This window comes from Penicillium subrubescens (assembly GCF_028828155.1).
Source record: "Penicillium subrubescens strain IBT 31985 chromosome Unknown utg000002l_segment0_segment0, whole genome shotgun sequence".
Lineage (NCBI taxonomy): Eukaryota > Fungi > Ascomycota > Eurotiomycetes > Eurotiales > Aspergillaceae > Penicillium > Penicillium subrubescens.
This window is the reverse complement of record NW_026643152.1, coordinates 2,671,756-2,697,224: the sequence shown is the minus strand read 5'-3', so window position 1 is coordinate 2,697,224 and position 25,469 is coordinate 2,671,756. Positions and strand designations below refer to the sequence as shown.

Here is a 25,469-nt window from a genome sequence, read left to right as displayed (position 1 = left end):
GCATCACGATACTAACCTATGAAGAGATTTTACAAACTCTTCTCTTTCTTGCCTCCCCCTGTCCCGATTCCGATCTCTGTCAAAGCTCAGAGCTTGGATGTTCGCCGAGAGTCGTAGCCTATGGCCGATGCTGATGTGGTACAGGGCACGGGATATACACGGACTACTGTACGGAGTAGATAGAGAGTCAGTGCGTCGGAGGAGGAATAATGCCCGTGTTTCTCATTGGGTGAGTGACTCCCTCATACTGTAGTGCGGGAATTCCTGGTAATTCGCAATTTAATTGTCTGATTACATTTTTGCAATTTTGAGACTCATTCTCTAGTGTAGGAATTGCGGGCTTTTCTCGGAGGGGTGTGGTGTGGGAATAGACGCGTTTTTGGGGCTGTCGGGTTGTGCTGGGATGCTGTACGGCTTTGGAGTGGACTTTTAATCTTGGCGGGAAAAGAGCGTTCACAGTACTAGGGATCCTAAATTTGAGATAGGATCTTTGGAGAATGAAAGAGACTGTTGACAGCGGGATACTATATCCAATTCATCTATTTCGTATCTGAGATTCGTTACACGTTGTTCGTGCCTGTCAACAGGATCACCATCCCAATCTTGGGTATATCGCTTCCTACTCCTGCAAACAACTTTTTGAAATTTAAGCAGAAATGTTCTTGGCAGTCTCCTCGGGCCAAACATCGTAACCAAAGGTATCCTTCATGTTCACAAAGCGGAAGTGGCGGCCCTCAGCAACCTTGTTAACAGCCTCAAAGTCGGCATCGTTCAGCTCGATGCTTTTAAAGTTGGACTCGATACGCTTGGGGTTGGAGCTCTTGGGGAGAACGACGTAGCCGCGGCGAATACCCCAGGCGATCAGCACTTGAGCCAGGGTGTTGCCGCCCTTCTCGGCGATCTCCTTCAGGGTCTTGTTCTCGGAGACACGCTCGCCGGTGGTGGGCACTTGGTTCTGCGAGCCCAGGGGCGAGTAGGCCTCGGGCATGATGTTGTGGGAGAAGCAGTACTGTACCAGCTCCTCGTTGGGCAGGAAGGGGTGGATCTCGATCTGGTTGACGTGCGGCTGCACCTTGGCGAACTTGGCCATCGCCTCCAGCTGGGGGATGGTCCAGTTGGAGACACCGATGGCCTTGGCCTTGCCGTCGGCGTAGAGCTTCTCCATGGCGCGCCATGTCTCCTCGTGGTTCTCGGTCAGATCCTTGAGGATCACGTACTAGATCGCGGTCAGTTAGCCATGGTAGTCTAGATTTTGCATCTCGTGCTCTCCATATCGCGCTCGGCACTGCGCAGCCGAAAAATGCGGGGGTCGTGTGGGGTGCTCACCTTGCCATCGGGACCAATCTTGGGGGTCTCCTGGTCCTCCTTCTCGGAAGCAATGGGCCAGTGAACCAGGAACAGATCGACGTAGTCAAGCTGGAGGCGCTTGAGGGAGTTCTCGACGGACCAGAGGACGTCGTCGTAGCGGTGAAGGTGGTTCCAGACCTTGGTGCACACGAAGATGTCCGATCGCTTGACGGAGGGGTTCTCCTTGAGGAAATCTCGAATACCCTCACCAACCTCATCCTCGTTCAGGTAAAACCAGGCGCAGTCGAGGTGACGATAGCCAGTGCGCAGAGCAGTGGTGACGGCAGCGTAGGTCTCGCCCTTGGAGCCCTCGCTGGCGAAAGTGCCGAAACCGACGGCGGGGATCTTGACCCCGTTGCTCAATGTGAAAGTCTTTCCGTTGGACATGATTGTGGCTCAATTGGTATGTGTACAGGAGAGGAAGAAGGTTAAACGGGGAGTAAGGGCAAGAAGTAGTCGTAGGTGGGGTGGTGATTACTGGTCGGATAGGCGATGACGCTGTTGACGCTGAAGAGTGGGGTGGAGGGGTAAGTACAGGAGTTGCTGTGAGCGTATAATTGCGGTAATAATGATAGTGGATTGTACATTACATCCAGGACCCTCGATTGCAAACTGCTACTATCATTGAATTGTCTACTCTACTACTATGCTGCTCGCGGCAGTTGGCTATAACTTTTGTCGTTTGGCTGCATGCATCAATGTCAGATACATAAGCTCTCTAATGAATGAGTTAGTGATAAGCAATGTAGCATTCAGAACGACATACTGATGTTATCAGTATTTCGTACGGTATGTAATTGAGTGCAATTCTCATGTGTTGTGTACCTTGCAACTTGCAAACTTTCCGTAATTTTCAAAACTCTCCGATGACATCACCCGCAAAAAGCGTTTGACCCGCTCTGATCGTCATCGGCTCCATCGATCTTATGCCGTTCCACGGGCGAACTGTCTTCACTCTCCAATTGTCTTTCTCCGACCGACTTGTCTCTACCTCTCTCTGCCTCTTCCGACCCACTCGGCGGGCTTCGCTGCTTCACGCCGGCCCCCTAAGACCCTATGTATCCAATCATGATCTCTCTTTCTTCATTTCGCGGAAGGCAGGAGTGGCCTACACATGCTAAGAAGAGGGTCCTGAGGCATCCTGAAAGTACCAAGTGCAAAGTACGGAGTACACGGTAAAACACAATCAACGCCACCATGATGCAGGTACCCTGTACTCCCGCCCGCTCCCCTGGCTCACTCACGCTGACTTTTCACACTTCACAGACCTTCCCATAGATCCACCCAAATGCAACGACATGTTGTTGCCAAATGATGACGATAATTCTCAGGAAGAGGTACCCGAGTGAAGTGGAGTCCGCCCCCCGTACTCTGGCAGGCATAATGGGTCCCATTTATTTATTTATTATTCTTCTTTTTGGATTTTCATACTTTTCCTTGGGATTGAGCCCCTCGTTTGTCCAATGGAGATGGCTATCAGATAGTCTTCTCCTGTATATATACGCTGTCCCTCTCGTCTCCTCCCGGAATATTCTCTTATCACTCCATTCCATTCCCTCTAGATCATCCTCTTTGTTTCTACCTTTCTATCGTCCCGTTGAGCCCTTGGTTTATCTTGCTAGTGGCTCTCCAGTATCCTGACGATTAGAAACATCCTTCTCTTCCATCGAATCTCCACACTCTCCATCTTCTCCACTTTATCATCTCCATACGATCGACCCATCATGCCTCGCTTTGAAGACACCGACTTTGGTGTTGAGCCTACGGCTCCCCATGCTCATGCTCCTCCTCCTACTCGCAGCACTCGCCCCGGCTTCTCTCGCTCTGGCTCTGGCCTGCCCATCCCCAGCAATGCCGATAACACTGTGGAGATCCCCGCCTCCCGCAGCTCCATCAGCGATGCCGCTTCCCTCATGCACAATCTCAGCCTGTCCCCCTCCATGAAGGAGCGACGAGGCTCGCGTAACTCCTTTGGTACTTCTCTCCCCATTCCGCGCTCGCCTCGCCGGTCTCGCCTGTCTTCAGTGCGCGGTGCGCCGTCCGTCTCTCGGGATATCCTGGCCTCGCAGGTCCAGGATATGTCCAAGGAGAAGGTGGCCACTGCCAAGAACATGGCTTTTGCCTTTGACATTGACGGTGTGCTGGCACACGGCAATGAGCCCATTGAGGAAGCCAAGGAGGCCCTGAGGATGCTCAATGGCGATAACGAGCTGGGCATCAAGATTCCCTACATCCTGCTCACCAACGGTGGTGGTAAGACCGAGATTGCCCGCTGTGAGCAGCTCTCTCAGATCTTGGAAGCCCCCATCTCCACCGACCAGTTCATCCAGTCACACACTCCCATGCAGGCCCTGGCAGAGTACTACGAGACTGTTCTGGTGTGCGGTGGCGAGGACTACAAGGTCCGTGAGGTTGCCGAGAGCTACGGCTTCAAGAATGTCGTTCACCCCAAGGACATTCTGGCCTGGGATCCCACCGTTTCGCCCTGGCGGGTCTTCTCCGAGCAGGATCGCGCGGATGCTAAGCCTCGTGACTTCTCGAAGATGAAGTTCGACGCTATCCTGGTCTTTGCTGACTCCCGCGACTACGCCACCGACATGCAGCTGATCATCGATCTGCTTCTGGCCGAGGACGGCAAGCTGCTGACCCGCGCCAAGGACCCTGTCGCCAGCCGTATCCCTATCTACTTCTCACAGGGTGACCTGGTCTTCCCTACCGATCACAAGGGCCCTCCCCGTTTGACCCAGGGTGCCTTCCGCATTGCGATCGAAGCCCAGTACAAGGCTTTGACCGGCGTCGAGTTGGAGCGTGTCGTCTACGGCAAGCCCGAGCGTGCGACCTACACCTACGCCGATGAGGTGCTCAAGTCCTGGATGGAGCAGATCCACAATGAGAACAGATTGCCTCAGAACATCTACATGGTTGGTGACAACCCCCAGTCTGATATCATTGGTGGCAACATGTACGGCTGGAACACCTGCTTGGTTCGTACTGGTGTCTTCCAAGGCAAGGAGGGTGAGAACGACGCCAACAATCCTGCCAACTTTGGTGTCTTTGACAACGTTCTCGAGGCTGTCAAGGCGGCTGTCCGCAAGGAATTGGGCCATGAGTTCAAGCTCAAGTGGAACCCCAAGGTCAATCCCGTGCTCAGCGGCGATGGTACTTCGGCCGTTGAGTAAACGGAATCATATTACAAGGAAAAATAAAAACAAACAAAAACGCGACCACGAACTACCAATTTGGATTCTGGCTTTGTCATCTGAGTTGTCAAGCTTCAGGATTCGGGAAACCTTCACTGTAAAAGCGTGACGGCTAGGCGTGGAAATGGCTTTTCCTTTGGCGTTTATTAAATTGGGGTTCTAGTTCTTTTCCGATTGTTTAGACTTGCTTATCTTTGCATGTACCCCCCTGGGATCTTTTTGATCGATTTTTTTCGGGGATTTTCGAAAGACTTTAGATATCCACTACTCATGTCATCAGCTTGAGATTTCTGATCGACATGAAAGCAAATTTTGATTTTCTTGAACTTCCTTGACTCATCTCTGCTTCTTACTCATACTTGCTTCTAAATCTAGATTGAATTCTTCCTTTCATCTTCTATGGTCTCTTGTTTGGATGCCAATGTGCCATGCCGTTAAGATACTAGTCAAAATGGACTCCTTCCAATTTCATAACCAATCCAATTCACGCCCCATACATCATCTCACAACAGCTCTTATCAAAGCTTCCAAGAGTTTGGGGAGGCACATGACAACATGAAAATAAGTCTGACAAGGTGTTAACTGACATAACCACGCTTGAATCCCACCCTACCTTTTCAGATACTTCAATATCTCGATCTCAAATAATCCGGTTGGATGATAGGGGCCATCATCGGGGCTGAACCATAGATTAGCCATCGAAATAGTAAACTTAAGACATCCTGCCAAATTGGCCCCTTTAACCCAGGGCCTAGAATCTAGAACGAACCTATGTCTCAACTAACGGGAAGAAAAGAAGAAATCTAGAAACTTCTAGATTCCATCATCCAAGACAGATATTACTTTGTATGTGTAAACGCGAGAACAGAAAAACAAAGCTGAAAGACAACAACAAGAAAAACAGAAAAGTGAGATCTATCTACTACTGTAGTAGTCTGACCGCGGGTGGCAAACAGCCGTCTCCCTTGGTGCGATGTGATATCTTACCTACTATTCCTGCTCGAGTAGGGCGGATAACCGCAGTCAAGTTAGTAGGGAGAGTAATTCCTAATGTACATAATACTGTTCATGTATATTAGCCAGGTCTAGATCACTCAGGAATGTCATAAAATCCAGGACACGGGTATATCCGTTTGTGATCCGGAGACACGCACCGGGTAAAAGTCATGCAACAAGCTGCACGTTTCCGACTCACCCGGGGCCCCGGTTTCTGGTTTTCCAGGCAATGTGAGATGTGGGATATGAGGTGTCGCGGCTAAAGATGTTTCTGCGGGCGGGTTTCGGGATGGGAGGCCCGGAGGGTAGGTGTCTTTCGAAGGTCCGCTAATGCAGGGGTCCATGGGGATGAAGATGGGGAAGAGTGAGGCTGAAAGTGTAAATTTGCAGTTTGGTAATTTTCAAGATATGGGTGTTTGTATCGATAGGTATGGTTCTATGGTGGTCACGGGTGTATTGCGTATATAGTGTTGTTAGTTGATACCTACAGGGGCAGGTATAGAAGTGTGCTTTTGTTTGGCGTTATGGGAGCGCTGTAGGGCTGAGAGATAAGATGGAGATTGTGCTTGTGACTAAGCCTTATCTACGTTGTGTGGAGTAGAAGGGTGACGATCTACTACTTTTTAGATGAAAGAGGAAGAGGGATGCTGCTGAAGAGTCGTCAGTTACCATAGATGCATTTCTTCATCTAAGTATTCAAGTTGATGATCTTAATTGAAGATACTGAATCATTATAAGGTAAGATCCATCAGCTAGCAGCAGGCCTTCGATATGTCCTGTCCAGTGTCTTTGGCCAGCAAAAACTGTTCAAATTGTTGAGTTCATGATTCTTTAATAGGTAAGTCCTCACGAGGTGAAGCTCGAGCCATAATAATTGGTCGAGTAAAGACCTTCCACCTAATAGCAGAAGGGGGTTGGTATAGTGAGGACGTGGTCAGACTAGCGTTTAGGTTATCAAATATAGTGCCACCTCGTGCCATTCTTTAACATTCCATGCCTCCGGCCAGCACTTGACATAACCAGCGGCAGTCCGTGCTCATTCAGTAATTGAACGAGTCATGTGGACCATTCGATGAGTTCCCGGCCCCTCACGGATGCTGGGCCATTCTTATCCTTATTGAGGAAGACCCCAATAATGAAGGTCTCGTGATGTGTTAGCGGCGAGTGGAGCACAAGCAGAGCCTCGCGAGAGGTCCCGCTTTTGCGTACCCCGCAAACTATCGTCTTGTCTTGTCTTGTCCACACTCCACAGCAATTGCCAATAATGCTCTGATCGAAGGCCGTCTCTACAGTATGGGGATGGTTCGCGCAAGGAGTGAAGGAGATCAACATGATCCTCACAGTCCGCCCTGGCTTGGCAATCCGCTGTCCTTGGCATTCATGTTCTCCATAGCCCAGACCTTGAGTATGGAAGATGAGGCCTTGCAGGACAAAGCTGGCGGACTCCTTTGCCAAGCTTGACCTGATCTGAAGTACGATATGGGATGTCCTTGGTTGGGAAGCGACGCTAAGCTCCTCGGAGATACGGGCGTCTCGGGCTTCCAACGGTGCGCCCACGGAGTACTGATAACGTCATCTGGCATTGCAATCCCGACTTGTGTGGCCTGTTCGGACCGGGTTGTGAGGAAGTAAGCCTTTGCCAATCCTGTCGGTATTGTCACACACACGCCGGTAGAGCTACCCTTGATGTTTTTTTAAAAAAAAAACAAGTCGTGTACTCCGGAGCCAGACGAAGAGCATTTGGTAGAAGAATGCAGGGCGGCTGGGCAGATGCCAAGAGATTACAGTGTCAGTTCTGGGTTGTTAGGGGGAAGACTTGGCTGCGGTTGGGCCAGAAGGAGGGTGTGCATCAATCATAGGATGGGGGGAGAGTGTACGGCGTACTCCGCACGAGTTGAGAATCAGGGTAGTGGCCGTGCGGAGTTGGCGGGGAAGTATCCGCAGCCCGAGGAGTATTACTGTGCATAGTAATAATCCTGTGCTGGGCAGAGGCTGAACCAAAGAACCACAGAGTTAATTCCAGCAGAGGCCCAAACAATCATAATGCAAGCGTGGCTATTGTCGGAGGACCTTGAGAAAGAGAGTTGGCCAACTTGATGGTCATGGGACAGGGGGTCAGGTGATTCTTCTTAGGTAATGGATCGCCTTCTCCCCGCATGATCGGCCGCTTTAGCGAATGGCGCGTGCAGGGATGGTCGTAGCGGTTACCTAACAACAATCCGAACCCGGTCTGGGGTATTGACCTTTGGTGCTTTGAATCGCGAGAACATGCTAGTAAAAGGTACGGAATATAAGACGGATTCCCTGCTCGAGGGTAGAAAAGACGAGATTCGTCAGCACTTACCTCTTGGTAGGGTTGGTGCTTGCAATCTGAGGCTTGTCTGGCGTGCTCCAGGTGACCAGCGCATGGTTCAGTTGTTGTCCCAGACTCTCAGGTTGTCAGATGTCCTTGGCTGCTTGGTGATCATTCGTTGTTCATACATTTTAATATGACAGGCTCCTCTTCGCTCCCATCCGCGGCTCTCCTGGAACCAGGACGTCGGAAATGGACCAGGGTGAGCTGGCAATATGAATGAATGAGGGACGCCAGATGGTAGGCTAGTCCGAAGTGGGCAGCAGGTGGCTAGCGACGGAGTCGTTAGCGGGTTCACTAGTTACTAGTTCTAATTACTATGACTATTATTATAGTACGAAATATTGACATATTGGAACTTGGCCAGTAATTACTCTTCTATATACTAATAAATGTACGACTAGCTACTACTTCCTGTAGTAACCTACAGTAGTAAATATGCACTCGGTCGAGAAATTGCTTCGTTGGGGTCCCGCTCGGCGGCTATTTTAGTTATGTCATAGAATGAGCGGGAAAAGGTAATTCGGCGTTAGCCGGTTGGAGAGAACTTTCTCTGGATCATCGACAGAATCTGGACGACTGGATTGTTCGAATTGAAAATTCGTCAACTTGTACTTAATAGTAGTTTATATCTAATCTACACCTTCTATCAACACTCGAGAATTATGAACCTGAATTTACCCCTGTCTGGAACAAAGCGATGGTCGCACCCCAGTGACGCCATGGATTTTCCGCTTGCATAACTCAAAAGTAAAAATAAAAATGCATCCGATCTTTATTTCCTTGACAAAAAAAAAAAAAAAAAAAAAAAAGGGAAGCAAATCGGAGTCTGCAGGGGTAGGATTAGGATCGGACTAAGCCATCCAAGGTAGCTCATTCGTTCTTGACTGTTCTTCGAGGTCTTCTTGTTCCTTTCTAAAGCCCACGCTCGTAGGCTGAAAAGCCGATCTCCGCCACCTTAATATTTTTTTTTTCTTTTTTGATTTTCATTATTTTTTTTGCCATCCATGAGGAGTCATCGCCCCCGGCAAACCGTAGAAACTTAATTCTTCCCTGTGCCACCTGCTCTTATACATCTCATTGCCATGCCTTCCATACTTTCTATACTTTCCATACTACTACTTTCCTAGTTCTCTCCCATTCATCTCCCTAGTACCTGCCTACTTCTACACCAGTGACCAGCCGAATCCGATCAGTGGACCGAAACTATTTGTCTTCTCAATTTCCCTGGTCCACATCTACTGCGACGACCACCCTAACTGGGCGTGTGCAACGCCGGTTCGGCCTTTTCTGTGACTAACAGTTTGGCCATTTTTTTCTTTTTTTCCCCGCCGCCCCTCCCATTTACTTCAACAAACTATAGCCCTAAACCGCCCTTCAATCCCCCCGTTGTCTTTCCCATCCCCCTACTACTCATCTCACCTTTGTCGCTTGACCGGAAACTCTTTTTCGCTTGAAATCCGGGGAAGCTGTTACTCGTTTAATTTGCACACCCTATTTTTGACAATTTTTTTTGTTCTGTGTTCCCACTCCGACTCCTAAGGTACATCCCGACCAGTCCGCGCGTGTGCATACTGGGGCCTCTTTTATAGAGGGCCCGCTCACTTTTCTCTTTCACCATGGCCTCTCTCTCGACTCTTCCGGCTGCCCCTACACACATCAAGCCGACCATCCCTCAACTCTCGACCTCCGCTTGCGTCGACCAACACTCGCGCGACTCGTCTCCCTCGTCCTGCTGTGACACTCCCGACGGATCCAGGTCCAGCAGCCGCCGGCGCCCGTCTTTCGGCTCTATCAAAGAAGACGTCGACGGTATGTGAAAGATGGCTTCACTGGCACCGGCAAGTGATTGTAAAGTAATCCATGGACAGACTCGCTGACGTGATTTCCCCTCTGCAGGCATTGCGCAATCTTTCGTGGACACTCACCACGTTGCCTCACCCTCACCCAAGGAGACTCAGAAGCCGCAAATTCCGGAGATGCAACAGACTCCAGATTTCTGCTGCCCATGCGGTGGATTTCTGGGGTGGAAGCAGATTCGTCTGGGTGGAAAGAGCCTGAGCCGCAGCTATGGCGATCTTCGCAACCTGGGTAACATGCAGGCGAAGGGTTGGGCCTGGGAGGCTACAGAATCGGCACGAGAGCTGGTGCCACCTAAGGCGCCAGTTGTAGTTGAACAGGCACAGCCGCCGCCGGGCAGTTCTCCTCTCGAGAAGCTTCCTCCAGAGGTCTTGGGTAAGAGAGAGAGAAAAAACGCCGAGTATCTCACAGTATACTAACACCTTCACTAGATCAAATCATCTCCTACCTTGCCATTGATCTGCCACCCAATGGATACACCCCGCGCAATGTCGACCTTGTTTCGTGCCTCCTCGCCTCGCGCACGTTGCACGCCGCTACTCTCAGCGTGTTGTACAGGAACATGACCTTCCCGCATTCGATTATCTTCTCCAAGGCTCTCAATCATATGTCGTCCTATCCGGCCCTGGGTACATTGGTCCGCCGTCTGGACTTCTCGCACTTTACCTCTGTTGGCCTGGGTCGTACCAAGCAGATGAACGCCGAGATTCAGAACCTGACTTCGCGCACGTTGCTCAAGTGCCTGGATCTGTTGCCCAACCTAAAGGAATGCTTGCTGCAGGAACATCTCGAGGGTGATTTGAGCGTGGATGTGGTGCGGAAGCTTTTCATGGGTCTGCCCAACCTCCGTGCGGTAGATTTCTGTGGCTGTTCCACTCAGTCCTTCTCCCAAGTCTTCACAGAAGCTTTGACCGCGGGGCCTGCCATGCCCATGAGCTTGCCGAACATGAAGCGACTGTCGCTTCACGAGTGCAGCACTATTCAGGCTCCGATTTTCGACCTCCTGCTCTCCCGGCTCACCAATTTGACACACCTGGATCTCACCCACACCCAAGTGAACGACTCGGCTCTTTTGGCAATTCCCGAAACGGCTCGCATCACCCACCTGAGTCTGTCACGGTGCACCCGTCTACCCAGTTCCGCTTTGGTGGAGTTCCTGACCACGCACCCAGCCGTCCGCGAGTCCTTGGTGTACTTGAATCTCTTGACCGACCCTACCCGCTTCCGCCTCTTGGAAGAGGACGATGTGACCGCACTTTTGCCCAAGCTGCCCGATACCCTTCGCTCGTTGAACTTGGGCGGTGCCAAGGTTACATCTGAGCATGTTCCGCTGTTGATTCCCCTGACCAAGCACCTGGAGGAGCTGGGGCTGAGCTCGGCCGATCTGTCGGTCAAGGATGTGAACTCCTTCTTCACTCAGTCCCGCGAGAACGGTGCGGAGGCAAATGCGGCTCCCAGCACTTTGTGCTACCTCGACCTTGCCAAGGTGCCACAGATGACCATTGGCGCGATCTTTAACACGAGCACATGCACGCTGCTGTCGGACCACAGCTACCCATTGCAGGTGATCGAGTTCAGCGATAAGATCATCACACCACTTCGTGAGCGTGCTAAGACCCAGCGTGTCTCGGTAGGCTGGACTGTTCGCGACCTCGGCCGCCGAGGTTGGTACGTCCGGGATCCTGCATCCATGCCCAACGAACCCGTCGATGACGGCTCTCGCTCCTGGAAGATGGGCGCTCGTTGGTGGGGCATGCGCAAGATCCCTATGGCCGTGGGCGATGTGGGTGGCATCTACGGCCACTACATGTTCAAGAAATGATTTCGGAGCGTTCTCTCTTCTTTTTTCATGCCTTGCTCGAACAAAAGCATGCTGGCTGCTCCTCACTTATTTTTTTCTTCTCTGTTGTTGGTACCAATACCCTTGTTGATTTTCGGTCCCATTTTTTTTTTTTTTTGGTTGTCTCCTTTCTCATTGCACACTTCTGGTTTCTATCTTTTTCGGCGGGACTCTTGTCTTTCTCGTGTTTTTGACGATTACGAATGACGATATCCAGTCTACGCATGGTGGCGCGCAACATGGCTTACGAATTTCGGCATTCTGGCTCCTGGCTTCGGGTTCGTGCTCTCGATTTGCGTCTGTTCTCAGGTTTTGCATAGCATTCAGGATCTCTTCAGCGCTGTTCCATTTTGCTTTCCATGCTTGCTTATGCTATTACGGCGCATGTGATTATCATCTGGCGTACTCGCATCACTCTACTCATACAATGTTGATACCTCTTCAAAAAATATCTTTTATAGAAATTTCAGTAGATGGAAAATAACCAACTAAGGGTTATACACTTATTCCTAAGCTATTGGATGCCCACTTTCTCTAGCTTCGAGTATAATGGATGATCTCCAGCGTTAGGGTATGGCGTTCCAGGTGATGTCATCACGTGATGATTAGATCAAACAGTTGCGGCTCTGAGCTGTTGCTTTCACCTCATCTTCCTATCTGTGCGCTCTCAAAGGCTTCAAACTTTCTCTGCGTCACCGAAGCTTTACTCCTGGGGATCTACTCATCCAGATGGGTGGTTTCGTTGTCGCTGCCCAGGACAGTGGAAGCTGTCGAGACACGCGATGATGGCGCCTCCGAGCGGAGCGGCCTCATACAAGAAGAAGGACGGCACTCTGACTCTGTCCAAGGATGAGCAGACTCTCACCTGGAGCCCAGCTGTGGCTGGACCTGCGGGCTTGAATATCGCCGTTTCTACCATCACCAGTATGTGCTGAATAGCTTCTACTTTTGCCGCTTGACGGCATCGAGAACCGATTAGCTAACTCGGCCTCCAGACCTACAACAGACCCCCGCAACGAACCCCAAGGTGATGCTCAAGGTCTTTGCCCTCGCCCCGAACGCCCCGCCGAATACCACGCCAGACCAATATGTTTTCTTATTTACGGCAGGGCCAGACGCTGCTCGCCCGCAGGCCGACGCCATCAAAAATGCCCTCAGCGCCCGAATGAACGCAGGGAAGGCGGGAACGCCCACGCAAACGCCCACCCCGGGTGCCGCTGCTGGAGGGGGTTTGTCCGCGGCGATGGCGATCGCCAATGCCGTCTCGTCGGCAGGGACGTCGAAGAATCCGTGGGACGACGATAATAAGCTCAAGGGCGATGTGGAACTGCAACAGTCGCTGCTGAAAGCCGACCCCACCCTGCAACGGATGTTCATGGAATCAATACACACGAAACCCGATAGCCTGACATCGGCCCAGTTCATGTCCCAGTTCTGGTCGACCCGGTTGCATCTTCTGCGAGCCCATGCGATCGAGCGGGCGCAGACTCGTGGCTCGTATAACGTGCTGTCATCACTGAAGCCGCGCGTGGAAGAAAATGTGACTCGGCTGAACATCAGCAAGGAGCAGATCTCGCTGATCTTCTCGCAGCATCCACTGGTCAAGCGGGTGTATGATGAGAATGTCCCCAAGTTGAGCGAGCAGCAGTTCTGGTCGCGGTTCTTCCAAAGTCGACTGTTCAAGAAGCTGCGTGGAGAACGTATCTCCGACTCGGATGCTACGGACGCTATTTTGGACAAATACCTCCGAGAAGAGCACCCCGACGCCAATCGAGAGGCATTCGTCCCCCATTTTATGGACTTGGCGGGAAATGAAGTTCATCACAGCCAGCGCCGTGGAAACAGGCCGGATCTGGACATGCGGCCATCTGGTGTAGACAAGGTGCCCATTATTCGGACACTCAATAGTCTCAGTGAGAAGATTATGGCCAACGTTGCTCCGGCGGATGGAGATGTGACTGCTCCCATTGGAATGGACGAGGAGACTTGGCAGGAGATGCAATTACGAGATCTCCACGGTGATGAGGAGCAGGCTCGTGTCACGCTGAACATCCGCGATCAAAACCGCTTCTTCTCGCAGACTCAGGAGGACGAGCAGACCCGGGCATTTGCCCAGCAAGACCCGGACCAGATTTTGAAGGCTCTGCGGTCCGAGATTGCGCATAGTCTGCCACTTGGCGGGACTGCGCCGCTCCAAAAACTTGTCGACCCGGGCGACGACGAGGATGAGGAGGTGGAAGACGCACCAGCCAGTAAGCGTCCCGTCGGATCATCGGCAGCCCTACACGATGCATTTGCACAGATTCTGGGCGCGGTCCGCGAGCAGCGCGACCAGATGAACGAGGGATCTGCGTCCGATACGTACGGACTTTCCACGGGACTTTACGACCGGTTGACCCTAACACACGCAACATCAACCGAGTTCCTCAATCAATTCTGGCAAGCCTTCCTCTCAGGCAATCCTGAGCGGGCTATCGAAGCACAGTCCCTTTCGGAATCCCTGACTCGCGCGATAGAACGCATCAAGGCCGTTGCCAACGATGCAGAAGTCGAACGACAAGTCGAGGTCGACCGGCGAAAGAACGCGGCACGCGAATACTTTGAAAGAACTAAGCGCAAGCCCCGGCTGAATCTGGATGATATTGAAGGTGGCCAGAAAGTGGTCAATCAGCTTCTGGGGCCGACATTGCATGCGTTGCAGCTAGCGTTGGCCAGGTATAAGACTACACTAGAAGCGGAGAAGGCCGAGGCGGCTAGAGAAGCGGCCTCGCTGGCTGTGTAGAGAAGAGATGATGCGATGGTGATGTGCAGCCAAACAAGATAAAAGGAGGCAAGACTTTCTAGCGTTATTTGGAGACTTGGGCATGGGGTGATTTGAACTGTATAATATCCAATAACGCATCTGCTTAATCTCTCTTTTTACCTTTAGTGTAAATGTACGGAGTAATTAAGTGTGACGATGGAAAAGCCACGATTGTGCGTGGCTTTTAGAGGGAGAATCGTTGTCTTTTCACCTATGTATGATATTGCATGCCTACCTTTCGCTACTAAGGCTAATTAAGAGAACACTGGTTGGGTCTTCGGGCTATATAAAGAGTAATCATTCCTTAAAATGGAAGGATATTCAAGTGTATATAGTGAAAGATCCCGATAAATCCGACATGCCAGGTCCTCCTCGTAAAAAGTCACACATAGGCTTAATAAAGGCAAAAGGAATAACGGCGTACCTTAAGAACCACAATCTCATAAGTTACGCACCGTCCTGATAAAACCAAGCACCTACACAGAACGGAACAATAACTAGGCCTTTATGTTATTCAGGATATTCTTGAGCCCTTATCCTTAGGATGACAGAGCTCTAGCCACAATTGTGGAATAGGTAGGCGAGATAAAGATTTTCTCCTAAATAGTGACGTCATACGGTAGGCAGCTCCGGATGAGTGGGGGGAGTCGCGGATTGGATCTAGAGGCTAAGGATTTATCCTCCCTATTTGTCGTGGTCTACAGTAGTTTTCGAATCTAGTTTGACAGCTATACCTAGTCCCTTCACGTCCATGTATGTTTTGCGGATATAATAATAAGGAAATCAAGTAGCCTATTCATTAAGCTGTTTATAGATATGGTTCTTGTTTTGGATTATCGAAAGCTCATAAAATTCTTGAGTTCGTCCCCTAGAACGCCTGGCAGTGTGCAAGACTTAAGGAGCTGCCTAGGCACTGTCACGAAAAGATCTAGAATTCGAATCTAAGTGATATAGAAGATGAAGAGCATAAAAGCTGGAAAGATTAATTATAGTAGAGTGCCGACAATAGATTCCTTACTAAATCAGAAAAAGATAAAGAGGGAAAGAGACAAGCAATGTAATGAAGAATCGTGAAAAGAGGGAAGTGGAAGGAAGAACATCCACGATAATCATTCAGCACAAGGCGAATGGCCAGGATTATCAAGCATGTCTGCCATGTCCCAATGAACAAGGCGAATTTGCGCGTTGTATTTGTCTTTGCGTCTAAAAGCCTTGTTTTATCTCGGCGCGGGGAATTTGAGCGAGCTCGGGGCAAGGTGGCTTTTGACCCAGAAGGTACCAGTATATAATTAGCCTTCCGATTTACACTTAAAAGTTTCCTGGTCGGCTCGAGCTAGAATGATACCTTCGTAGTGTTGGGGTCTAGCGGATGAAGGAGAGAAGAGAGACGATGATAAGGTTTAGTTGTCTGGAGGCGAAGGGATCTATCTAAGCTATAGAGCCCATCTAGGCTAAATGACCTAATAGAGACAAATCGATCAAATACGTAGAACGTTAGATAAGGTTAGAAAAGAATTATAGGAATATATAGTAGCTCGCTCGCTTATCTTCACCTTCTAAGCCTTAAAGGCAGTCTGCTCCTTCGGAATTGTATGCTTGTTAACTACCACTTCCGGAATATATCTAGTTAAGTAGTTGATAGCTATAGGAGCGGCAGAAGTACCCGCTAGGTAGGAGTCCAAAGGCCCAGTATAGCCTGAATTAACCATAGAGGAGGGGCCTTCGGTAAAAAGGGGGTTAGTCGAGACAGTCCTATATACAGCTAGTGAGTTGTTCGCCGTTATCCGTATAGGGAGACGTGGATCGAATTAACCCGGTAGGTGAGGCCATACGAGAGTTGGGTCAGACGGGACCTACTAGTATAACAAATTAATTTCATGAAAAGACAGTCGCCTTCATAGAAATAGAGGAGCGTCTTTGACTTCCTAGCTTACCCCATACGGCATCAACACAGCCGTCCGTAATATGACAGCCGGGCGAAGAAGAAGGCTTGGTTATGGGCGAAAGAGGGGAGAAGGAGAGGGGGAGAGGGGGCGCAAGGCGGGCGAGCGATCTTACCAGTTCGCAAGACCTGTCGCAACTTTTGGACAAGACCAAAATGTTACCGAAAGAATAAATTTAAAAATTTGAGTTTGTTTCGACACAAGCATAAGTGATTTAGTGATGCATGATACCAATGATAGACTGTCCTTTGCGAATCGATAATCATCCGCGGAAATGGTAGCCTTTCAAGGATATCCAGGTCTTTCTACAGTTCTCATGCTGGACCATGGATCTCAAAAGCCATATTCATCCTTCAGACCGTGAACGGTAGTTCGGAAACGTTGAGCAATTTGGGTACGAATTTCGGTCCACGGCCGGTCAACGCCACATCCACCAGTGGAGCACTTGAGCCTTAACAGCAGGTTCGGCTCCGGACTCCGCCCATTTGGCATTTCTGTCTTCATGGTCAAAAATTCATATCGCTTCATCTAGCCCGTTCTATAAGAGAGCTGCCCTGTTATTTGGGAATTGTCTGTTAGGAGGAACCCGAGCTCTTGGCATTACGATCTGCGGCATTTGAAGAGCGTTGAGGCGTATAAAGTACGTTTGCAGCGGAAGGCAGTTCCAGAACATGGTCTATCCCTCACAGGTGACTGGTTTTATAATTTCGAGTATTAGTGCAATCACATGTTGCTAAAAGGTAGGTAATGTAGGCCATGGAAGCCAACATACATTCGCATTTTTGAAGAGTCCCTTCGTGGAAACCAAAGGATTCGGTGCTGGTCATGACGACAAGGAGAGATACCTGATATCCACTGCCCTCATTACAATGTACCGCAAACTACTTTAAGAAAGCAGGGCTTGTGTTTCTCAAAAGAAAATTGTTTGGAGGTAACCCGCGGACAATGCGAAAGTTTCTATCCCTCCGCTGTTATCAAATGCTCAAAGCACCAAAACAAGTCACCAGAATGGCCCCAATATGTTGCATTATACCAGAACATGTTCTGCAAAATATTATTGAGGTGGGGCAGGCACCACAGCATGTTCTGGATGCATGCCAGTCTACTATTGACCAAACAAAAGAATTGCACAATACTCGTATTGAGCACAAGCAGAGTCTCCTGGCGGAGCAGGAGCGCCCAACCTTTGAAGGTATAATTCCATCTTACATCTTTGAAACCATTGTCCGAAGGGCAGCAAAAGAAGAGCAACGTAATTGATCCCCCCATATGCTGGCGCACGATACTGACCAGCACGCAGTCACAGAAGCGGTGCGCCACTTAAACCGCACTGTTTATGATGCGCAGCATACGTCGATGCGAGATCCACCACGCAATAAAATTATGATTGAAGAAGGGGGCGCTCTTATTCCCAAGGAGCAAGACCCAAGTTACGATGCCAATGAATGCTATATCGGGTTTCAAAAAACCTACGATTTCTACTTGAATTTCTTCAACCGGGACTCAATCGACGGCCGGGGTATCGGTCTTGACGGCTTTGTGCACTACAGTAAAGGCTACCAAAATGCCTTCTGGGACGGCAGACAGATGATTTTCGGCGACGGTGATGGGGTCCTCTTCAACGGCTTCACCGATGAGTTAGACGTCATCGGTCATGAGCTGACCCATGGAGTGGTTGAGTACACGAGCCCGCTGGATTACTCATTCCAGAGTGGTGCGCTAAATGAATCGCTTGCTGATGTCTTTGGGATAATGATCAAGCAATGGGGAAATGACCCAGCCAACCCACAGACTGCAGAGCAATCAGACTGGCTCATTGGAGAGGGTATCTGGGGGAAAGGTGTCAACGGCAGAGCTTTACGTGATATGAAAGCACCGGGAACTGCTTACAACGATAGAAGAGTTGGATCAGACCGCCAACCGGGTCACTGGAAGAACTTCCAGAAGCTTCCGTTGTCAGAAGATAAGGGCGGTGTTCATATCAATTCCGGCATCCCTAATCATGCGTTCTACCTGGCTTCGACATTGATTGGTGGTTACTCTTGGCAAACTGCCGGGCCCATTTGGTACAAGGCTCTAACTTGTGGCAAGCTCAGACAAAACGCCTCGTTTAAAGAATTTGCTGAGCTTACGATTCTGAATGCTGGTGACCATGAGGATAAAATCAGAGAGGCTTGGAAGCAGGTTGGATATCCATTCGGTGAAGGCAGAGATGAACTGTGACCGGCTGCTTTGACTTTTCTTTCATATGACCAACTCATCTCCTGTCCGAATTTTCGATCTTGGATTTTGTAATTCGAAGATTTAGTTCCAATATTGATACTAATTAAGTCCCTCTTTGCAATTATTCCACTGTGCATTATTCAAAATTCCACTGGATACCCTGGATTTATCCCAATGAATTCAATTGTCAGGTAAGGATAAAAGAGAAACTAAAATCTGGAAACAAGTTGGAAGTTGGAAGTTGGAAGTTGGAAGTCGGTTTGACCGCGGGCTGGAGGGGCTTTATTGTGAGTTTATTCACTCCATGGGTGCGAAACGTCTTTCGTGACTCAACTCAAAAGTCAGAATCCCTTTCGTCTCGGTAATTAGTAAAACATTTTTACGGATTAAGCGATTGACTTTTATGGGTGCGCTATGGAGAGATGGCATAATTATAAAGAATAATAAATGGCAGGCTCCATATTACGAACATGTGTAGAGATTAAAGCAAAATGACTTTCAACACTTGATATGTAGCAACCTGCAATCGCAATACATGGCAACTTTTTCAAAGTACATCACGAATCTCAACTCCTGCCCAAAAATCCCATTTCTTCATCCATTTGAGGCCCCTTTCCATTCGCCTTGTAAGTGGCTGGTCCTTGGCCTTGACCATCTTCCGCATCCGTCGCGCTACTATTGACTGGAAGTTTGATCCCAGAAGCAAACGTATCCGGTTGGTTGCTCTCAATCAGTTGCTCGGCTGAAGCATATCTCTGAAAGGCCTCCTCCAGTAGAGGACCAATTCCGTTCTCGGGGACGCAGCTTTTATCATATTTCAACAAGACTGAGGTATGTTGAATGAAGTCCAGAACCTTGGAAATTTCAATCATGCTTCCCCTAAGTCGCTGTGGTAGCCCTCTTCCCTTTAAAAGGGCCAAAAGTCCAGCGCACGATGTATTGATAGCTCCAAGGACTGTTATTGCCACCATGTGGTCGGCAGCTGAGGGTCCCAGTGCTGTAATGACTGCGCCAATGATTACTTGCACCATTGTGAGCAAATTGAAAGCAAAGCCGCTAACCCCATATTGCAGTTTCAGATGCTTTTTTTCTGGATCAGCTTTCTTCGTAAATCGGATGTCGCGGCCATATATGCTTGGTAGACATGCTGCTCTTCGTGGGAGGTTTGTGGTGAAGGCTGATGAGACTCAGACATGGCATCTGTTAGGGGGTCAAGTTTTGGTCTGGAGAACAAGAGACCTCTGTAATGATTTATAAGTATTTGACGAGTCCTTTTCCATCCATCGTTTCCAAGGTGTTTCTTCTCGGTGGTATTGAAAACATCTGTTAAGGTTCAGTTATACCTTGGGATATCTCGAGTTGGAACCGCTCTCTCCCTATTTATTGTTCTAAATTTGCCCGAACTACATAGGCAACAACTTACATGTACAGGCCCTCTATTGGTAGAGCCTGAAGTTGTACCTATTGCCTGAATAGTGAAGCTGGTCAAAAAAGCCATTCCTGGACTGTACACCCGCGTATTCTTCTCATTAAAAGCCATCTGCAGTGAACTGTGCCGCATTTCCCAGTAAGATTTTTTTCATATTGCTCTATTGAGCTACTAATACGGAGAGAAATGCACCTAAAAGTTTCAGTGTAACCTATGATTCGCTTAGACATCGAATTGATACTGCTTCACATTGTCATTGCACTTGTTTTCTGGGCGCTATATCATTTAGTCAATTTTCATAATTGAACATGAAAGCAAAGAAAGCAAAATCCAAAACTTTTCAACACACTGTAAAATCAAATTGGAACCCAACTGATCGTCCTCTCGCACGCTTCTGTCTGTAAACATAGAGATCAGGGGCTGTGTATTGTTAGTTACCCAATTAAGAGGGAGTCTATTACAAAAGGCACTCACCGATACTGTAGATTGCCCCCATAGTTATAGATATGCTCGGCCAGATTCACATCTCTCTCAGCATAATCATTCCCGAAATCTCCACGGAGCTGAGCGCGTAGCACAGGCACATTTTGCTGGCCTTCAATACCAAATCTTACACCCGCTGCTTTCTCAGTGAAATCATGCCCACCCCATTTGAAAAAGCCCTGGTGTTATACTAATTAGTATCTGTACTTATACGTGGGCATATACAAAACACCTACATGATCGTCTCCAAGGAAATCATCCAGACGTATTTCGCTTCTTCTGTAGGCCCACGGGTCCTCATTGAATCTGCATTCGCCATATAGGTAGGTGTCCGCACCATCAGAGCGAATGCCAAGATTCTTCGTTCCGTTCATGTTGAAAGGTCCGTCCCTCGAATTGAAATGCTGTGAAAATTGAAGTGTCCACGTATTGGATTAATGTACGTTGGAGTAAATCGTTAATGACCTTCGTCGATGACTCCATGTGGAATTTATGCAATAATCGATGACAATGTTTGAAAATGCGTCTCTAATCTTCACTAGTGGTGATGCAATACTCAAACCTTGGGTTTGGACATATGGGAAGCTTTTGACTGTTCTTACACTTCCATAGATACTATTTGAGATAATACCAAGGATTAAATCGCATATTAGATTTGAGCTAGTCTAGCCATGTCGGGAGTGAGGAGTCGATAGTCTAGAAGTTCTACGAACCGCTCGGCTACCGAATATATGACACAAATCACCCATTCAAATGGTCAAATGTTCCAACCCAAATGATAGCGTGGCGCTCTAGGCAAATAGCTCTATACATGTATGTGCGGCTGTCAACTTACGTGATTGTGTTCCCGAGTCTCGGCCAGCCCCGAACCATACCTTCCTATTTAGGATGAGCCACTCATGAAGTCACGGATCAGCAGACGATATAGCGCATGTTGTTATCCGTTTGCATCACGAGCTAGAACTTCTTGGCAATTTCTCCTATTTCTTGGTTCTCATCAAAAATGCCAAGAAATTACGACAGGCTCAAAAGGCCGTCGAATGAGTTCCTATGTCTTGATGATGCGAATGGGCTCCTGCTTTATTTTGGTCCTTACTGATGTCAAGATATCTGGAAACCTGGAAACGCAGATCGTATAAATTGTCTCCGTCGTACTTTTAGCCAGCAGCTGCGGGCTGAATAGGACCATGATAAGACCGGGACAAGTGCGAATAGAGATGATAGAAAATACGAAAAGGAAAAAAAAGTATCTAAATAAAGAGAAACCAAAAGTACGCTCAATCGGAACAATCCTTGGATGAAGTGTGCGGATTGAAGAAATTAGCCAGGTTGAAATACTCCATCCTTGGCTAAGATTTACGGGACGAACATCGCAATGCCAAGGGATCCAAATTATTACACAAAAAACATAAAGTTCTTTTCAAGCCTGAGAGTCATTGTGTTATATGAGCCCTATCAGGGCTTCTTTCACAGCTAAGAACAACCGAGTGCGCTGTTCATCTAGGCCTCACTGCTCTAATGGCTTCGCGCAAGACCTACATGTCCCTTGGAGGAATTCTGGTCTTGATACTCTTTCACGTCATATGGCGGTATGAATTAACCTTAAGTTATTTAAACTGCTAAAGTGTATGCAAATTCACATCAGCATTGTATTCACATGAGATTTTTTCACGACATCTGATAACTTCATCTACGTCATTATTGTTTGTATACGCCACATCTAAAGAACGACTCTGGACTCACTGCTATAGATTCCGGACCTCGCCAAAAATCAGATCGCCAAGCCAGCCCGAACCCAAAGCCCGCCAAGTAAACCAGATAACGTTGATTTATACTATTTTACGTTGAGTTATACGTTTAACTAGGTATTTAACTTGTAATCCTATAGTGTTAAAATGCGGGGAATGCTACACATAATCTCTCGGATATGCGTGTGATGCGAACCATTCACTGCTTGAGACCAACGAACGCTCTGGAGCTGTCCCGACTCACTCTTCTAGTCCAATTCTATCTTCAAATCCTAAATTCTCAGGAAGCGGCGACGTTGCAGCTTTGAGTAACAGGTTGACTTAACCGTTAGTGTCCCATCTGACGGTGTTAGGAAAGAGATGACCGTCCAGGTGACTGGTGCAACCAAGCGTTCAGACTTGGTGGTCAAATTATTACGACTAGAATACAGGGACCTGTGAAATCGACGCCGAGAATGACAGCCTCTGGCGGGAGAAACGGCCGCCTTTCCACCCGTAACTTTGGACGACGAGCCGCCGCTTGACCCCCGTACCGCCCGCACTTTGGCACCCAACTAGCGCTGTTAGTTATCCTCCTCTCGTCGTGTTGTTGACGCCTAACTTCAACGATGTCCCCCCACCCCGGCCACTGGCGACTAAAACGACGCCGAAAATGGCTCCCTTCTGTATCTAAACCTAGGCGCCTCTCCTTTTCGCGCAGCCTAGTCAAGCGCCTATAAGATACTTCCTCCGCCCTCTCTTCTAGGGGTCTTTCAACGCCCCCCTTCCCTCCCTATCTTAACTCCACTGCCTCGATCGACCTTAAATGTTACGATTAAGTCCTGGAGGGCAATTGATGAATTGGGAATTTTACCAGGAAGGTGCCCGAGGCCAGTCGCCTACAAAAGGCCCAGCGCGCTACCGTAGTTCTCTTCTACTCTCTTCCTTCCTTAGACTTGATACCTTCGTGGAATGCACAGGATTCTTTCGACTTCCTTTTGGCTGTAATATTACATACTTGATTCCTAAGTCTCCTATCACAAAATCTAAACCTTAGCCTTTGTATCCGAAATTTTCTTACAGCGCCTATGTCCGTACCTCTAGCTTAACTTTATAAGCATTAATACTAGACTAATCCTATACTTTACGAGGAAATCGAGCTAGACTATAATATTTCCGTAGTCTTGGATGGCTCCCTCTAACCTTTAAGCTAAGAACGCTAGTAGGAATCGCCCTAAAGGAACGGTACTAGCGGAAGCAGGTTTACCCTTAGAAAAATGAAGACCTTAGTCTTAGCTTCGTTCGTGCCCAAATTATTCGAGCCTGGGTTATTTGCTTAAGGCTATAGCTTATGTGTCGGATTTACGTGGTCGGCATAAATCCTTCAGCGTGCACAAGCAAGCAAGTGTGCACGGTTGGTCAAATCAGTATACGATTGGCGAAGAATCGTATAGGTCAGGTCGTCATACGATTCGGCTTAGAATCGGAAGTTAACTTATGATAGAAGAATGCTCCAACTTCATCACAATCATTAAACTTGATACAATTTAGCTATGGAAAACAGGCAATATTTATAACTTCATGAAATCAAGGCAGTACGCCAAAATAGAATCTCCTAGAAATCAGGAGAAATATAGAGTGTTGAAGCTCTTTCGTCATGTGTGCAATTGTTGATGTCAATCGTTGAAGATCGTCGTCACGTGCGCGTTCCGTTGCATTCTGTTAAATTCGATAGCATGGGCTTATGCACCCGCTCTCTTGGGGGCTTATGCACCCACTCATGTTGACAATAGCTGATCAGATATGAGATCAATCAAGCGTGTAGGTGAGGGTTTATCAGATGTGAACGTATTCGATGGTCGTTTAACCACGTCAGATATCTGTGGCTTTATCGGCTCCTGCAGAGGCGTAGCAGGCTGTTCATCAGGATTGGTGTATTTCCCCACACCATTCGATAGTGCATAGTCTTGCACAGCAGTGTACCAAGGAATCCAGTGCGCGTGGCACTTCAAAGGGTAGCTGAGCTAGGTGGCTCGAATATTAGTCGAATCTATCACTTATAAAGCGAAAGTGATAGAGAGGTGAGGCGAAAGTAAGAGATAGATCAGAGAAGAGTGAATCCGAAAGCTTTAGCAACAGGCTGCAGCGATCGGGCTTATAACTATCTGATCTATCTCTTACTTTCGCCTCACCTCTCTATCACTTTCGCTTTATAAGTGATAGATTCGACTAATATTCGAGCCACCTAGCTCAGCTACCCTTTGAAGTGCCACGCGCACTGGATTCCTTGGTACACTGCTGTGCAAGACTATGCACTATCGAATGGTGTGTGGAAATACACCAATCCTGATGAACAGCCTGTCAATATATAAGAATGAGAAATACATCGGACCCTGAACAACGCGGACATATATATCTAAGAAAGATGGATCTGCCACCTATAGTGCATTTTTGGCCTATTAGATATAGGGTCAGGTTAATGGCACTACATGAACGTTACTCGCACTACATACTAAACCTTTTTGGGTCCGTACCCGCCTTGGCAACTTTTCACCACCAAAAAGGTACATCCGACACCTAAAAAACCAACTACGGTCTACCAAGGCTTCCGTCTAGATATTTCTATGAATAATAAGCCCTTTTTTGCGGTCGCTCTTAGGGTCAGTATTTACTTCGAGCACGTCACTATATGTTTACCTATTATTCGGTAATTATTATGGCTATTTATCATAAGAACCAGAGGAATATGACTACACATAAAGAAAGCGATATTTCTGTAGGTCTTAAATGTACCTTTTGGTGGTGGGGCGGACGTTAACCGAAAAGGGCCTAGTTTGTAGTGCGAGTAACGTTCATGTAGTGCCATTAACCTCACCCTAGATATATCATGTGACTGTTCTGTCCTTCGATCCACTATTTTAGTCCGACATTATGCAAACAGGTACTTTCAAATTTTTTTAGCGAAGTCCGGACCTTATAACTGCTAGGCACTAACGAGCCTTATAGGCAGCTTCTATTAGTTAAATAGGGTTATTTCTTGTTTTATTAGGCTTAATAATCCTTACTTATGAAAACTAACCTGCACACTCAAATTGTGACGGTACGTGCTTTGACTAGTCCATTATTATACACTACCTATACACGCATATATTCAGATTGCTACAATAAGCCTAAGAAAGGCGGTTGTTTCATTCTACATTTTTCGGAGATCCGCAACGCAGTATAGATGTCTTACTTTCGCATAGACTCGTCCAACAATAAGAAC

General features: G+C 48.2%; 7 protein-coding genes across 7 annotated transcripts; 4 read left to right on the top strand and 3 right to left on the bottom strand.

The window, feature by feature from the left end:
• Positions 1-508: 508 nt before the first annotated feature.
• Positions 509-1,832, bottom strand: gldB (putative glycerol dehydrogenase (GldB)). The gene is made up of 2 exons (XM_057148297.1): positions 1,327-1,832; positions 509-1,216 (listed from the first exon to the last, which is right to left on the bottom strand). Exons 1-2 carry the CDS (start codon positions 1,732-1,734, stop codon positions 647-649), a joined length of 978 nt encoding a protein of 325 aa, XP_057011951.1. The 5' UTR covers positions 1,735-1,832; the 3' UTR covers positions 509-646.
• A 1,239-nt stretch (positions 1,833-3,071) lies between these two features.
• On the top strand, positions 3,072-4,526 carry N7473_002356 (phosphatidyl synthase; the record flags this gene model as incomplete). The annotated part of the gene is made up of 1 exon (XM_057148296.1): positions 3,072-4,526. The coding sequence occupies one exon, from the start codon at positions 3,072-3,074 to the stop codon at positions 4,524-4,526; it is 1,455 nt and encodes a 484-aa protein (XP_057011950.1).
• Positions 4,527-9,515: 4,989 nt separating this feature from the next.
• N7473_002355 (Leucine Rich Repeat domain protein) lies at positions 9,516-11,578 on the top strand (the record flags this gene model as incomplete). The annotated part of the gene is made up of 3 exons (XM_057148295.1): positions 9,516-9,708; positions 9,796-10,131; positions 10,188-11,578. 3 exons carry the CDS (start codon positions 9,516-9,518, stop codon positions 11,576-11,578), a joined length of 1,920 nt encoding a protein of 639 aa, XP_057011949.1.
• Positions 11,579-12,260: 682 nt separating this feature from the next.
• N7473_002354 (TFIIH subunit TFB1 family protein) lies at positions 12,261-14,667 on the top strand. Its single transcript, XM_057148294.1, has 2 exons — positions 12,261-12,520; positions 12,592-14,667. The coding sequence occupies exons 1-2, from the start codon at positions 12,379-12,381 to the stop codon at positions 14,376-14,378; spliced, it is 1,929 nt and encodes a 642-aa protein (XP_057011948.1). The 5' UTR covers positions 12,261-12,378; the 3' UTR covers positions 14,379-14,667.
• Positions 14,668-17,350: 2,683 nt separating this feature from the next.
• N7473_002353 (M4 family metallopeptidase) lies at positions 17,351-18,565 on the top strand (the record flags this gene model as incomplete). The annotated part of the gene is made up of 2 exons (XM_057148293.1): positions 17,351-17,594; positions 17,643-18,565. 2 exons carry the CDS (start codon positions 17,351-17,353, stop codon positions 18,563-18,565), a joined length of 1,167 nt encoding a protein of 388 aa, XP_057011947.1.
• Positions 18,566-19,131: 566 nt separating this feature from the next.
• Positions 19,132-19,596, bottom strand: N7473_002352 (uncharacterized protein; the record flags this gene model as incomplete). Its single annotated transcript, XM_057148292.1, has 1 exon — positions 19,132-19,596. One exon carries the CDS (start codon positions 19,594-19,596, stop codon positions 19,132-19,134), a length of 465 nt encoding a protein of 154 aa, XP_057011946.1.
• An 811-nt stretch (positions 19,597-20,407) lies between these two features.
• Positions 20,408-20,851, bottom strand: N7473_002351 (CVNH domain-containing protein; the record flags this gene model as incomplete). The annotated part of the gene is made up of 3 exons (XM_057148291.1): positions 20,408-20,414; positions 20,469-20,656; positions 20,714-20,851. The coding sequence occupies 3 exons, from the start codon at positions 20,849-20,851 to the stop codon at positions 20,408-20,410; spliced, it is 333 nt and encodes a 110-aa protein (XP_057011945.1).
• Positions 20,852-25,469: the final 4,618 nt, after the last annotated feature.

Coding starts and splice junctions, on each gene's coding strand:
- gldB (XM_057148297.1), bottom strand. CDS start 1,734: ATGTCCAACGGAAAGACTTTCACATTGAGCAACGGGGTCAAGATCCCC. Junction 1,217..1,326: donor AGATTGGTCCCGATGGCAAG/GTGAGCACCCCA, acceptor ACCGCGATCTAG/TACGTGATCCTCAAGGATCT.
- N7473_002354 (XM_057148294.1), top strand. CDS start 12,379: ATGATGGCGCCTCCGAGCGGAGCGGCCTCATACAAGAAGAAGGACGGC. Junction 12,521..12,591: donor CGCCGTTTCTACCATCACCA/GTATGTGCTGAA, acceptor CTCGGCCTCCAG/ACCTACAACAGACCCCCGCA.